This window comes from Candoia aspera, chromosome 1, assembly GCF_035149785.1.
Source record: "Candoia aspera isolate rCanAsp1 chromosome 1, rCanAsp1.hap2, whole genome shotgun sequence".
NCBI lineage: Eukaryota > Metazoa > Chordata > Lepidosauria > Squamata > Boidae > Candoia > Candoia aspera.
The window spans coordinates 6094628-6109568 of record NC_086153.1 but is presented as its reverse complement, the minus strand read 5'-3'; the positions used below and the strand labels follow the sequence as shown (position 1 = coordinate 6109568).

Sequence of the window (14941 nt, the reverse complement as noted above, 5' to 3'; positions counted from 1 at the left end):
AGGAAAAAGAAAGGAAGAAAAGAAAAACACTGCTAAAAATAGAATAGATAAGGATTTAATTTCTGACTTCCCCCATCTTTCTACTCCAACCAATTTAAAGTATTTATTAACAGAAACTTTAGAAACCATACTTTAAGTATTTGTATTTGCCTTGCTGTGTATAATATAATATATACGGAAGCCGTTCCTGTTTAAATTTAGTTAAATTTCTATTATCTATAGTGTTAGTTTTGTCATTGCTGCAGTCACGTTTTGTCTTTTAAAAAAAAAAGAAGTATTTATTTTAAGGGCTAACACCCTTCTAGCAAAAGGACACATACATTAAAGGTAGGGAAAGGAAGTTGTGGCTGTTAAGTAGTAATTTTCCAAAAGCTAATCATATTTCTTTGCCTGGGCAAGCAAACTCAGCACTGGGCTCAGCTTGTGACACACCGACAGACATTCTTCCTTTATAACTTTGCAAAGTTGCTTGAAAAGACAGAGCTGGAACAAATTCACCAACCCCACACTTCAAAATTTACTTTATTTCTACTCTGGTCGCAACCTGATTCTGTAACCTCTCTTGTAATTTCTCTAGCTCCTTCCCTCACTTTCATGTTCTCACCAGCTATTATCTCATCAATCATTATAACAGGGCTATTACTGGAATTACAGCAAATTAAGTTTCTTCCTTCACCAACCAACCAGGAACAAACGTCCAAAGAGACTGGTAACCCTTGTTGTTGTTTATTCGTTTAGTCACTTGCGACTCTTCGTGACTTCATGGACCAGCCCATGCCAGAGCTTCCTGTCGGTCGTCAACATCCCCAGCTCCCCCAGGGACGAGTCCGTCACTTCTAGAATATCAACCATCCACCTTGCCCTTGGTCGGCCCCTCTTCCTTTTGCCCTCCACTCTCCCTAGCATCAGCATCTTCTCCAGGGTGTCCTGTCTTCTCATTATGTGGCCAAAGTATTTCAGTTTTGCCTTTAATATCATTCCCTCAAGTGAGCAGTCTGGCTTGATTTCCTGGAGGATGGACTGGTTTGATCTTCTTGCAGTCCAAGGCACTCTCAGAATTTTCCTCCAACACCACAGTTCAAAAGCATCCATCTTCCTTCTCTCAGCCTTCCTTATAGTCCAGCTCTCGCAGCCATATGTTACTACGGGGAACACCATTGCTTTAACTATGCGGACCTTTGTTGTCAGTGTGATGTCTCTGCTCTTAACTATTTTATTGAGATTTGTCATTGCTCTTCTCCCAAGGATTAAGCATCTTCTGATTTCCTGACTGCAGTCAGCATCTGCAGTAATCTTCGCACCTAGAAATACAAAGTTTTTCACTGCTTCTACATTTTCTCTCTCTATTTGCCAGTTGTCAATCAAGCTGGTTGCCATAATCTTGGTGTTTTTGAGGTTTAGCTGCAAGCCAGCTTTTGCACTTTCTTCTTTCACCTTCATCATAAGGCTCCTCAGTTCCTCTTCGCTTTCAGCCATCAAAGTGGTATCATCTGCATATCTGAGATTGTTAATGTTTCTTCCAGCGATTTTAACTCCAGCCTTGGATTCCTCAAGCCCAGCATGTCGCATGATGTGTTCTGCATACAAGTTGAATAGGTAGGGTGAGAGTATACAGCCCTGCCGTACTCCTTTCCCAATCTTAAACCAGTCTGTTGTTCCGTGGTCTGTTCTTACTGTTGCTACTTGGTCGTTATACAGAGTCTTCAGGAGGCAGACAAGATGACTTGGTATCCCCATAACACTAAGAACTTGCCACAATTTGTTATGGTCCACATAGTCAAAGGCTTTAGAATAGTCAATAAAACAGAAATAGATGTTTTTCTGAAACTCCCCGCCTTTTTCCATTATCCAGCGGATATTGGCAATTTGGTCCCTAGTTCCTCTACCTTTTCTAAACCCAGCTTGTACATCTCGCAATTCTTGCTCCATGAACTGCTGAAGTCTCCCTTGCAGGATCTTGAGCATTACCTTACTGGCATGTGAAATGAGTGCCACTGTTCGATAGTTTGAACATTCTTTAGTGTTTCCCTTTTTTGGTATGGGGATATAAGTTGATTTTTTCTAGTCTGATGGCCATTCTTGTGTTTTCCAAATTTGCTGGCATATAGCACGCATTACCTTGACAGCATCATCTTGCAAGATTTTGAACAGTTCAGCTGGGATGCCGTCGTCTCCTGCTGCCTTGTTATTAGCAATGCTTCTTAAGGCCCCTTCAACCTCACTCTTCAGGATGTCTGGCTCTAGCTCACTGACCACACAATCAAAGCTATCCCCGATATTGTTATCCTTCCTATACAGGTCTTCTGTATATTCTTGCCACCTTTTCTTGATCTCTTCTTCTTCTCTTAGGCCCTTGCCATCTTTGTTTTTGATCGTACCCATTTTGGCCTGGAATTTACCTCCGATGTTGCTAATTTTCTGGAAGAGGTCTCTTGTCCTTCCTATTCTATTGTCTTCTTCCACTTCCGCGCATTGCTTGTTTAAAAATAATTCCTTATCTCTTCTGGCTAACCTCTGGAATTTTTCATTTAATTGGGCATATCTCCCCCTATCACTGTTGCCTTTTGCTTTCCTTCTTTCTTGGGCTACTTCTAGTGTCTCAGCAGACAGCCATTTTGCCTTCTTGGTTTTCTCTTTCTTTGGGATGTATTTTGTTGCCGCCTCCTTAGCAATGTTGCAGACTTCTGTCCATAGTTCTTCCGGGACCCTATCTACTAAGTCCAGTCCCTTAAATCTATTCTTCACCTCCACTGCATATTCCTTAGGAACATTAGTGAGCTCATATCCAGCTGATCTGTGGGTCTTCCCTAATCTCTTTAGTCTGATCCTAAATTGTGCAAGAAGAGCAATGACATATCTCGATAGTAACATATGGCTGCAAGAGCTAGACCATAAGGAAGGCTGAGCGAAGGAAGATAGATGCTTTTGAACTGTGGTGTTGGAGGAAAATTTTGAGAGTGCCTTGGACTGCAAGAAGATCAAACCAGTAGGATTCTGTTTTATGTAGCAGTAATAAACACTAGAGACCTACTCCTCGTCTCAGCATGATTTCTGACGGTTAGGACATCAATCCTAACAAACTGAAGAAGCGTGGGAAAAACCCAGACAGATAAACCCCAAAAGTTAAGGCGGGTCTGATCTGTGTCTCTTTGAATGGCTGCTTAATTCCTCAGTACTACGCATGCGTTTTCCACCCTGGATAGAGGCCCCCTCCTGCTCGCCATCAGTGCTCATAACAGAACCTCTGTCTGCCAAAGGGGGCTTGCCAGGCCCGGTCAGGGAGGAGGCAGTAAGATGGCAAGGCGAGGCGCTCTCCTTAGCTGGGCCAGGCAGGAGAACCGGCAGCAGCTCCCTGGATGAAGGTGGAGGCTCTATGGGACGTGCCACTCAGGATGGCAGCAGAATAGGAGGAAGCAGAGGAACGTGGGCTTCCCAGAGGTGCAGCACACACTCTGCAGCTTGCGTCGAATGCGCTCCTGGAAAACCAGCCTCTGCTCGCTCTCAGCCCAGCCTTCCTCCTGCAAAGCCTCACGAATGGCCAGCAGCTTCCAATCTGAGCTGCAGAGTGCATGCCTGAAGCGTCCGCAGACCCTTCTCCAGGGGCAATTTCCTGGCCTGGCCTGGCCTGGCCAGCTGCCTTCGGCAGACGAGGCTCCACGGCCCTGCCGTGCTCACCACGCACATCCCAGGGCTGCATCCTCACCCAGAGCCTGGATCCTGGGCCAACAGCAGGAAGAAGACGGCGAAGGCCAGCTGGGGGTAGCAGGGGTGGTGGGAGGCAGCAGGGGTAAGTGATGAAGTGCAGGGCAGCCAAAAGGCAGAGATGGGGGGAAGATAGGCGGGGGGAGTTGAAGGGCCCCTGACAAGGAGCAGACATATTGCTTCAATAATTATTGCTCCAGTAAAAATAATCTGAAACTCTGATGAAAGCAGCCAACTACTACCTCAATGGTGATTAACCACTGGCATAATATTTTGTCTTTATGTGATGGGGGCCAAGACCTATTCAGTGGGGGAAAAGATGCTGGTCTTCCTGCAGTGTCCCTTTCCTGAAGCTGCTAACTTTGAATGTGCGATGAGTGGCAGGTCCGTGCTTATTTCCACAGGCGAGAAGCAGAAGACACGTGTCCACCTGGAATTCAGGGCAAACGGGCTGCGCAGCCAACGGCCCCTTGCAGGCAAAACGAGGCTCTGCTTAAACTAGAGAGCAAGCAAACAACTTGGTAGCAAGAAAGTCAGAAAAATAACCTTTAGAAATGTGAATACTGTGCAACTGCATAGGCTTCGGCTGCTAATGGAATAGCCCAAGTTATTAATATTTGAACAAGTGTGACATTTCTAGAAGACCACGGAGAGCAGCTTAGCTAGCTCAGTCAAGTACAGAACCAACACAGTGTCCACTCGCCTGCAAAATGAAAAAGAACATAGAAACCACAGGAAGGCACATTGCTCTCCCAACGTTTACTCTCTGGCTTGTCGTCAAAGATCTGAGGAGGAAAGAACTCGTTTAGGCCCAGCCTTCTCATAGCAGAAAAAAATTACAAGCGTCTGTCAAGACGGTCACACCTGAGGTGCAAATGATTCAAAACCGCAGGGTCGAGAGAGAAAATGAAATCAAACGCAGCTTGTTCTTTCACATATGTTACTATTCAATAACTCTCTCCAATCATCAGAACTTTCCCAACAGTAAGTACGTCAGTGCATTTCTTTATTAGATTTATATCCTGCCTTTCCCCCTGGAGTGTAGCACAGCTTACAAGGGAACTACCCTTCCTTTTACTCCCAAAACAACCCTGTGGCTGAAACACAGTGACTTAATCAAAGTAACCCAAGGGGACTCCATGGCTAAGGTTGGACGTAAACCTGGGTTTCCCCAGTCCTAATTTAACAACTCACTCGCAACATGCCCTGGCTGTAAATGGTTATGCTATTAGTCCTACTGGTCCCATCAGCCAGGGAGTTTCGTCTGGCAGGTTCTAGAAGGAAAGCCTTTTTTGCCGCAGCTCCTGCCCTGTGCAACATCATCCCCCCTCCCAAGGTAAGGCTGGCCCCAACCCTGTTGGCCTTCCGGAAGGCCCTCAAAACATGGTTTTGTCAACAAACTTGGGGATCCCATGGCAGAAGGGAGCCTGCTGGAGGGTTATGTGATCATTAAGTGATGCACTCGCTCTGTGATGGCCGCCATTTTGTTTTTTACTTTGTCGTTTTTAATTTAAATTATGGTTCTGTTGGCCGTATTTTACTCTTATGTATTTTATTATGTATGCAGCCCAGAGTCACTATGTGAGATGGGCGACTATACAAATGTGATTGATAAATACATACATACATAAGACTAGGATCAGGGAGCTCCAGGTTCAAGTGGGAACACCCTTCATGGCTTTGGTGCCGGCCTTATCTCTGAGGTTCACTTGCCTTACAGAGTCGTTGCAGGGAAGATAAAATTGATGGAAAGAATATATGAATGCCACTCTGAGTGCCTAAGAAAAGGCAGAATATAAATCTAATCAATCAATAATAAAAATGGTCCTCGATTGTGGATAAAAATTTTAATGGACTCTCCATTTTCTTTTTCTTCAAAACCAAAAGGCCACAAAGCCTTATTCTGATGACATGTATTCTGCCCAACTATTATCTGCCCTTTTCCAGTGGCAAGATCTAAGAGCTTTGAACTGGCATTGTCAGTATTGTAGAGTTACTGAGCAGCCCAGACCACTAATACTATTATAGGTAGTCCTCGTTTAGTGACTGCCACATTTAGTGACCAGTGATGAAAAAGTAACTTTATGACCAATTCCGGCATTTATGACCTTTGCAGGTCTGTCAAGCCAAGGAAAGCTGAAGGAAGATCATAAGCACAGTCACGGTTTCACTTAGGGACCGCTTTGCTTAACAACCAAGTTGCCAGTCCCAATTGTGGTTGCTAAACAAGGACTACCTTACTTATTATATACGTAATGCCACTGAATCAATCTGACTTCTGGCAGTCAAAATAAGAGAACTCTTATAAAGGAAAAGGCATGGAAATTTACCATATTACTGTTCCTTGGCAAGAAATAAAGAAGTTACTGGCTGCGGGTGAAATGCTAGAGCAGTAACTAGCACCAGTCAATTCATGTACATTTATGCTTCCTTAGATTTTTAGGAAAGGGGTCCCAAGAGCCACAACAGTCAGTCATTAGAAGTATCCTCCATGCAAAAAACTCCCTTATAAAAAGAGGACAAGGACTAAACCCTTAAATTTCCCTTGATATGGTAGAAAAGAAGTAAGACGCTGTCAGTTCTCTTTTGGACAGATGAGCCAAGGTCTGCAAGAGAGCTCACCTGTACTGGACATCACAGATGAAGGCTAATACCAGATGAGCACTGATATTGGGGACCAGTGCTTATACAATGTGCAGGTTCACTCCAAAAAACACCTCAGCCAGCTCCATCCACACAAACGAGACTGCTTCTCTTCTAGATGTCTTTGGTTTTGTGCACTGAAGTATTGCTCTGAGAATTTGTACTGAAAGGCACAGTGAACATCTAAACCTATACGTCAGCATCGCCTATTGGCTGGCACGTTTCCAGACTCCATTTATTACAGCAGGAAGAAACAGAATGTTGCCCCTTGTAACTGGGTGCACAAGTCAGATGGTGCTCGTTTTGCTCGTGTCCTGATTGTGAGCTTCTCCGAGGCATCTGGTTGGCTGCCGTGGAACAGAATACTAAACCAGGTACGCCTCTGGGCTGACCTAAGCACGTCTGCCCTTAGTTTCCCTGGAGAAGAAATACAACGTGATTTTAAATATGTCTATTTATTCAGACTGCTCAACAACGTTAGAGCCCTGGAATCACAGGGTTGGAAGGGAGCATAGACATCATCTAGTCCAACCCCTTGCTCAGTGCAGGATCCACCAGAACATTTCTGATAGATGCCTATCGAACATCTAAAGAAGAACTCAACACTTCATAGGGCAGCCTGTTATACCAGCTTCTATAGCCTCCTGATGTCTAGCCAGGACCTTCCTTTTGGTTTTAACTCATTGGTTCTGCCCCTGTCCTCTGGGGAAAGAGAGGATAAGTCCATCCCTAAGTGTCAGCCCCACCAGGTAGACCAGATCATGAAATCAACTCCACAGGAAGGCTAAAACTACTTTTATTGAGATTGGCTATAATAACAGAACCTTGCAAGCATGATTGTGCTGGACCTCCTCCCCCTTCTTATACTCAGTGAATTAGGGAGGTGTCTGTCAGAGCCATTTCTGGTTATCTGGCCATTCTGAACTTAAAAAATGCTCCAGTTCCTTTTATCAAGGCAACACAGCTTCTGCGCAGCTCCATCAAGGTTACCTTCTTACTCTCAACACCACATGACAACCCTTCAGATATTTAAACCACTGCCAAGAAGTCTTTCCTCTATTGTCTCTTCTGCAAGCTAAACTTACTCAGATCCTTTGACTTTTCCTCATAGGGCTCAGTTTCCAGACCCTTCACCATCTTGATAGCCTCCTTTGAATTGGCGGCAATTTATCACTGTCCTTTTGGAGCTGTGGTACCCAGAACTGGTTGACCAGGGCAGGGCGGAATAGACAACAATTACTTCTCATGGGCTGGACTCTGTGCTCCTTCTAATGTACCCCAAATTGGCATTTGACTTTTTAGCAGCTGCACTTGTGATCGACAAGGACACCAATCTCTATCAAGCCAGGTCCTCCCCCCATCTTATATTCATGCTTTAATTTTTTTCCTACCCCGATTCAGAACTGTACATCATTTCTCTCTGTTAAATTCCACCATATTCATTTCACTTACAATTGTCCAGATCTTTCTGAATTACTTTCATCTAAAGAATTAGTTACCCCTCCCAGTTTTGTGTCATCTGCAAACTTCTCTTATTCAAATTATTGTGTCATCTCAACTCCCTCATCCAAATCATTGATAAAAATGTTGAGGCAGCATAGGACCCAAGAAAGAGCCCTGTGGCACTCCACTTGATACTTCAACCAAGCTGAAAAAGAGCCATTACAGAATACTCCTTGTTTGTGGTCCATCTAACTCTGGTTATCATCTAGCCAAGAATTAAATCCCAATACATTCAGTGGGACTTCCTTCCACGTGCCCGAGAGTTTGGCGGCACCTAGCCAACTTTGACAGATCTCAGAACACTAAGCATGGTCAGACCTGATAAGTACGTTCATGGGAGACCACCAGAAGATCCCAAGCTATACGTTAAACTGCAAAGTTAAAACAGTAAAAAAAAAGTTTTTTTAAATCAGGCCAAGAAAACAAGATGGACGTTTTCATGAAATCACCAAAACTCAAACTTGACTCAAAGGAAACGGTATCTTTGCAAACAGAGCCAAAGAGGAACAAATGCATGCTTCTGCTGCATGTTACCATAAGTTACTGCACAGTATTATTTTCTGAAAGCATTTACAAATCCACGCAGGGTTGACACATCCAGCCTTCTGACAAGCTGCAGACCATATTCAATACACCCTCCTCTTCTGGAAGTCCTGTTTTTAAGCAGTATTCACAGCCTTGTTCAGTAATGTTTTAATCTGAATTTATGAGCTGATCAGGAGCTGGCAAAATAAAAAGGCACCTTCCTGTTCCATGAAAACCACCTTTTCAGGCCTACCTTTTCTTACCTATTCCATAGCCCGCAAAAAGTAACCAATGGCCCTGTCCCTCTTCCAAGCCCTCTTGCAGGCCAGACCATTCAAGAGACTGGTGTGGTTTGGTGCCAACCACCAACAGCAACCAACTAGCCAGCCAAGCCACATTCTACTTTCACACATGCCATTATAAGAGCTGTGGCAGCTGAGACCACTATACTGGCTTGCAAAACAGTAGCATTAGTCTACAGTGGTGTTTCTGAACCTCAGCTACTTTAAGTTGTGTGGACTTCAACTCCCAGAATCCCCCAGCCAGCATGGCTGGCTGGGGGATTCTGGCAGTTGAAGTCCACACATCTCAAAGTTACTGTGGTTAAGAACACTGGTCTACACAAACATGCACTAGCCTGCTGGCCACACGTACCAATATTGTGCTTTGGTGTGGTTGAAGGACCATTCTGATTTTAAAACTGGCCTTTAACAATATAGTCTCTCTCTACCTGCCATTCAAGTCTTATGTTGCTTACGAGAAGCAGGGCCTTTTCAGGGATGGTGCCCCCTTCAAAGGATAATCTTCCCATGAAAGTCTGTAGACATCTGGACAAGATGCAAATTGTCCGGGTGGTCTTTGAGGATGCCCGACTTCCAATTAACGCAGCCTCCTCTGCCTTTAGTAGTTTTTACTATTTGCAGTTGAATTCTGCATCTGGTATGCAGAGATCATTTTCACGAATCACCTGTTGAATTAACTGCATTCCATCGCGTAGTTTTTTGCATAACCAAGCAGGACCTTGCTAAAATGAACAAATAAATGAAATTACCTAGAAGGAAAGACTATTTGCTTTCACAAGCTGAGATTCTCACTTGTGACCAGTAACCCAGGAAGCCTCTACCAAGAGCCATTAAAATTTGATTTTTGATAAATGGGCTATTCTAAAAAGAGAAAGCTCCCCAAAATAAGTCTTGGCCCAGAGGTAGGTGGTTTCTATTAGCGTATGAACATGAGGTTTGTTTTGGTGCAACGGAGACCTGCTGCCGTCTGCTCCTGCCTAAAGAGCAGAACGCAACACAGCAGAAGTGAATGTTTTGATCACTGCACTGTTTTTGTACCCAAAGAATGATTTACTGGCTAAGCAAGCAGGCACGTTGTTTGGCCAGCCTTCTATTTGTAGAAGGCGACTTACTGGTCTTTCCTGAGAACAACAATTCAGGAAAAAAAAGAAACCCTCTTTGAAAAGGACGATTAAAGAGAGAGGGTTAGGCTGCAGACACAGCCCACATAGTTGAGGAATGAATGCGGACAGCAATACTTGTAGCAGCCAAAACCTGAATGGGTGGAAACACACACACCATTGACTTCTAATCATTTACACACAGACACACACACACACACAGATACACAGACTCCACAGACACACGCATACATATATATCCATCCATACTCATAATTCCCAGTTTTAAACAATGAAATCTGGTTTTGGAAACAACACGACAAAAGGTACTAATCTACGCAAAGAATAAGTTGATCTCAGGCATATCCAAGGGACACTTGTGTTCTATAAAGAAAAGCACATCAACATCTGAAAGGCTTTGCTGTTTGGTTGCCTAGAAATTGGTCTTACTCGCCCCAGGAGACCAGCTGTTTACAAGGCTGAGAAAATTAAGTATTTTGATCTTTTTTCCTTCCTTTTCCTTTCCTCTGAACAATCACCTCCTGGTATAATCTTTCCTTTAAACCCTATGCCAGTTAACATTATGACATCTCTGTTCCTCTTAAAGAAACAAAAGTTAAGCTTCACAATGGAAATGGACTAGATTTCAACATTCCTCAATGAATAGTTGTCGAACTAACTCCAAACTTTTAGTTGCGACAACTATTCACTGAGGAATGTTGCTCAGATCTGGCACAGCCATTTATTTATTCTTGGGAAGAAAAACTTGGAAGCAATTAGCAACCACAATAATGATTCAAACCATTGCAAGCTCTATTTCAATTAAATACCATGCTTCCCTATGTATTCTGCTAGCTTTTTCAAACTTGGGATCTTCCAGATGTACTAAGATTACAATTCCCAAAATCAAACATGATTTTGGAAAGGGCCAGAATAGATTCAAATACAACCTGACGTTACTAACACAGCAGTTGTTTCTTGTCGTCACATCCCAAGGTCCTAGGCAGACAGCTCAACCCCAGATACAGGAGCAAGCCAGTATGATATACCCATGCAAGGCACTGAGAAAGCAACAGGCAGGGGAGTGCAGTTCATATCATACAAGAACGCTTTCAATTACTTAAAAAATGAGAGACAGCAGAAAAAACCAGCATGGCTTCATATAACACAGAAAACCCAGAAAAAGGATAGAAAAAAACAAAAATCAAATGCAAAGCTAGAGGATGGGGGATACCTGCTTGGCAATAGTACTTGTGAAATGATCTTGGAATATCAGTTGATTACAAACTGGGTATGAGTCAGCAGCATGATGTGGCTGCAAAAACAAAAATTGCAAACTCCAGAGAAATATAGTGTCTTAAATTACAGGAAGCAATCGTTCCAATTTGTGTTCATTAAACATCATTTAAAATATTGTGCCCACTTCTTGGCACTAAACTGTAAGAAGGGTTCAGAGAAACTGGAGCAGGTTCAACAAAGGTCAACAAGGATACCAGGGACTAGTTCAACAAAGAGAGATTGAAGGCAGCGGGTATACTTAGCCTTGAGAAGAGAAAACTGCGAAGGGATAGGATAGCCCTCGTCAAATTCCTACAAAGATATCACACAGAAGCAGCCCAAGATTTGCTTAATTCCAGAATGCAGGTCAGCAGGTCAGGAATAAGTTACAGAAAGTCAGATTCCAATTTATTAGTGGGGGGGAGGCAGTTTGACAGTGGAACTACTGACCCTGGGAGGTGGCAGGCTCCCCTTCACTGGATGTGTACCTGCAGAGGCTAGACAGCCATCCATCTGGGTGCTTTAATTGGGAGCCCTGCACCACAAAAGGACTGGACCCAAGGACCTAGACATTTATGAGCAAAGAGGAGCCTCTATAAGGCCTGCGATGGATCATGTGTCATATTGTGGTCATGTTGCAGGAACAAAACAAACCAGTGGATAAAAGGCTTGCAACGAAATGGAGAAGAGAGTGTCCTGCATTATCAGGAACTGAGTTCACTGTCCATCCCTTACATCACAGCTCATCTAATACCCACGCCCCACCACAAAAAAGAGACTTAATCAAAAGAAAGGAGGCAAGAATATAAGAGAGACCAAGAGAAAACGGGTGTTCTAGCCAAGACTGATGATGGATGGACAAGTACCAAAGAATGCCCAGAGGACTGAAGCCAACTGCCGTTCAGTCCCCACATGCCGGGGCACCAGGTGACTCCCATGTTGCTTGAACCCCAGTCCTCATTCTCCCTGAGCTGTGTTACGGCAAGCTCCATCCAGCCCCTCTGCGAGCTCTTCCAGGCTGCCCCTTCCAGCTCCTGTCCATATGAAACAGTGTTGGTTTCCCCCCCTAAGGAGTCTATCATTCTTCCATTCATCCCTCAGCTCACAAGCAGCTGCCTCTGTTCAATTTGGAAGCTAGCTGCCACCTTCCCCATCATACATCCCACAATTTCACCCACTTTCGCCCCACCTACCTGCCAGGCCTGGAACTCCATCCCCATCAGTGAGATTCAGGTTGGGCTTCTGCTCTTGACACAATGCCCACCGCAGCCTCCGGCTCCCCCACAGCAACACTGGCCTGTTCAGCTCAAGCTGCATAGTAACTGCTATGGCTGTCAAGCTGAAACACTCCATCCTGGAATCATACAGAATCCACCCACCAGGGCCAACAGGGAGCCAGTGTTTCTTCTCCTCAGCAGCCCACAATGTCACCTGGGAGCCGGTCCACTCAGCCTGCAGCCTCATCATTTCCCCAGGACTGGAATTATTTGGCATGGGCACCCTTAATGAAATCCACAACTCCCCCAATTCTAAGCATATGTCGCCCTTGAACACTTTTAAAGGCAGTAGCTGGTCTCTTCCTCTGACCCAGGCCCTGAAGGCAATCCAATGGTTGCCCAATGCCTCATCTCCAGGCTCAGCTGCCATTTCCCAGGCTCAGCTGCCATTTCCCAGACCCAGCATCATCTCAAGAACCTCCGGATCACCACACCACCGTCAGGCCTGCAGCCTCATGAACATCCACAGATCGGATGTTCAAGTCATCCTTCTATCACAGCACCACTTTGACTGATGTACTGAAAGTGCTTCTGTCCCCAGGGTGGAAAAAGGCTCCCAGAGGGGCTAAGAGATAAACAAAAGGAGACAGTCTGTGCCCTCAGGCATAAAAGGGGATGACACAAAAGGAAAACAAATAGAGAAGGAGAAACAAGAATAATGAGCAACTGGTTCTTAGCATTATGCAGGTCTTACAATGGCCTATTATAAGGCATGTGAAATATGTGTGTGCTTTTAAATGCTTTTTATTAGGTATGACCTCCCACTCTTCCACAGGAGCTAATAACACTATAGCAAGCAACCAATAATACTACTGTAATAACCATCAATGAAACAAACAACAAAACACCAGATTAAAGAGATTTTCTTCCAAGGGACCTTACCATACAGCAGATGACAGTAATCACAGCAAGGTCTGTTCTACACTCTCCACCACACCAAGCACATAAAATAATAGTTATTAACATTTCTATGAATATCTAGCCCTTTCAAGTATCTGGCGATCCATCAGTATATCATCTCAACACCCTTCTGAGCATGAAGCCCTCCATTCCCCAAGATCTCATTGACCATATTCTCTTTTAAGCAAAGCCGGCTTCATTCCAAGACCTAATCAACATCTATAGTCACTCCCACATGTCCAACCCCTCAACAGGCACACCATCATGATAACTTAATCCTGGTCACTGTACAGCTGGTTCCAACAGACAACTTTTGAAGTTACATCCTAAGGCAGTGTTTCTCAACCTTGGCCACTTTAAGACCGGTGGACTTCAAGGCCCAGAATTCCTCAGCCAGCAAGCTGGCTGGGGAATTCTGGGCCTTGAAGTCCACCGGTCTTAAAGTGGCCAAGGTTGAGAAACACTGTCCTAAGGAGTGTTGTGCACTGTTCTGTAAATACTGTACTTTAACAGACGCCAGCAACCAAACAGGCATTATCTGTCCACCCCCACCCAGAACATCCCTTCTTGCCCAGCAGGGATGGCCACCCCCTTCCTCCCAACATCCATTACCCCAGCCCCCTCACTATTCCACATCAAGTGACCCCAGGCTCTCCGGCCAGTCTCCCCCTCTCCAGCAATGCTGCCTTGGCCCATGCTGAGTCCTTCCCCAGGGCTGCCCCCAGGTCACCCCCCAGGTCACCCCCCAGCAACCCCCCATCTCCGTTGCTCCACAGCCACCCCCCCACCTGTTGCCCTCCAGAGAGGCTAAGCCTCCACCTCCCATCGCCCCAGCTGCCAGTCTGCCATGTTGCAGGGCCCCAACTAGCCAGGCTGGCTATGGATGATGGGAGCTGTACTCCAGCACTAGAGGGCGAGAAGCAGCCCCTCCCCTCCCCAAAGCTCCGCCCCTTCTTCGCATGCCTCATTAACATACCCCCTCCCACAAGGAGAGGTCACTGCACCCTGCCAACCCGGCGCCCCCTGTCTCTCCCCTTCATTTACATATTTCATTAGTATGCCCGCCCCCGGAGCCAATCCCGGCGCTCCAAGAGCTCATTTGCATACCCGCCTCCCCAGCGCCCCGCCCTCCACTCACCCCTCCGCAGGGCCTCGTCGTAGGTGAGGAAGCCGATGCGCGACTCCTTGTTGCCCATCGCGTCCTCCTCAGTCCATGGCGGACGCCGCCGCCCGTCCCCCGCAACAGTCGCTCGCCTCAGGCGGCTGCCGCCGTCGCGGCCGCCGTTTCGCCTGGACTAGCAGCCGCCGCCGCAACAGCAGCGCCACCCCCGCCGGCTCCTGAGGACGATGTTCGCCTCAGCTGCCGCCGCCGCCGCCACCTCCATTCCGAATCACGTGACGTCGCCAATTAACTGACCCCTCCTCTTCTTTCAAAACTCGGCTCCGCCCCCCGGGGCGTCACTTGCTCCCGAGCCGGAGAACGGGAATTGCTCTGCAGCCCTCACTTCCGGTGCGCGGTTGACAGCGCGATGTCGGGGTGGGCCGATGGCGCCGCCACGGGGCGGGGATGTGCGCGTGCGCGTTGGTGCGCTCGCAGCGGGACCCAATGTTCTTTTCAGATTTGAAGTTACTTTGCTTTTCTGGTTTTTTTTTTAATATATTATAATAATAAATGCTTTTAATTGTTGTTTTAATTGCTTTTAAGCATGGC

The 14941-nt window shown here is 45.8% G+C and overlaps 1 protein-coding gene across 3 annotated transcripts in view; it reads right to left on the bottom strand.

The window, feature by feature from the left end:
- Positions 1 to 14623, bottom strand: part of USP32 (ubiquitin specific peptidase 32) — a 162619-nt gene extending 147996 nt beyond the window's left edge. For all 3 annotated transcript variants that reach the window (XM_063296595.1, XM_063296601.1, XM_063296607.1), the window contains exon 1: positions 14369 to 14623. In XM_063296595.1, coding sequence (XP_063152665.1) covers positions 14369 to 14426 — 58 coding nt within the window. In that variant the 5' untranslated portion in view covers positions 14427 to 14623. The remainder of the gene's footprint in view (positions 1 to 14368) is intronic.
- Positions 14624 to 14941: the final 318 nt, after the last annotated feature.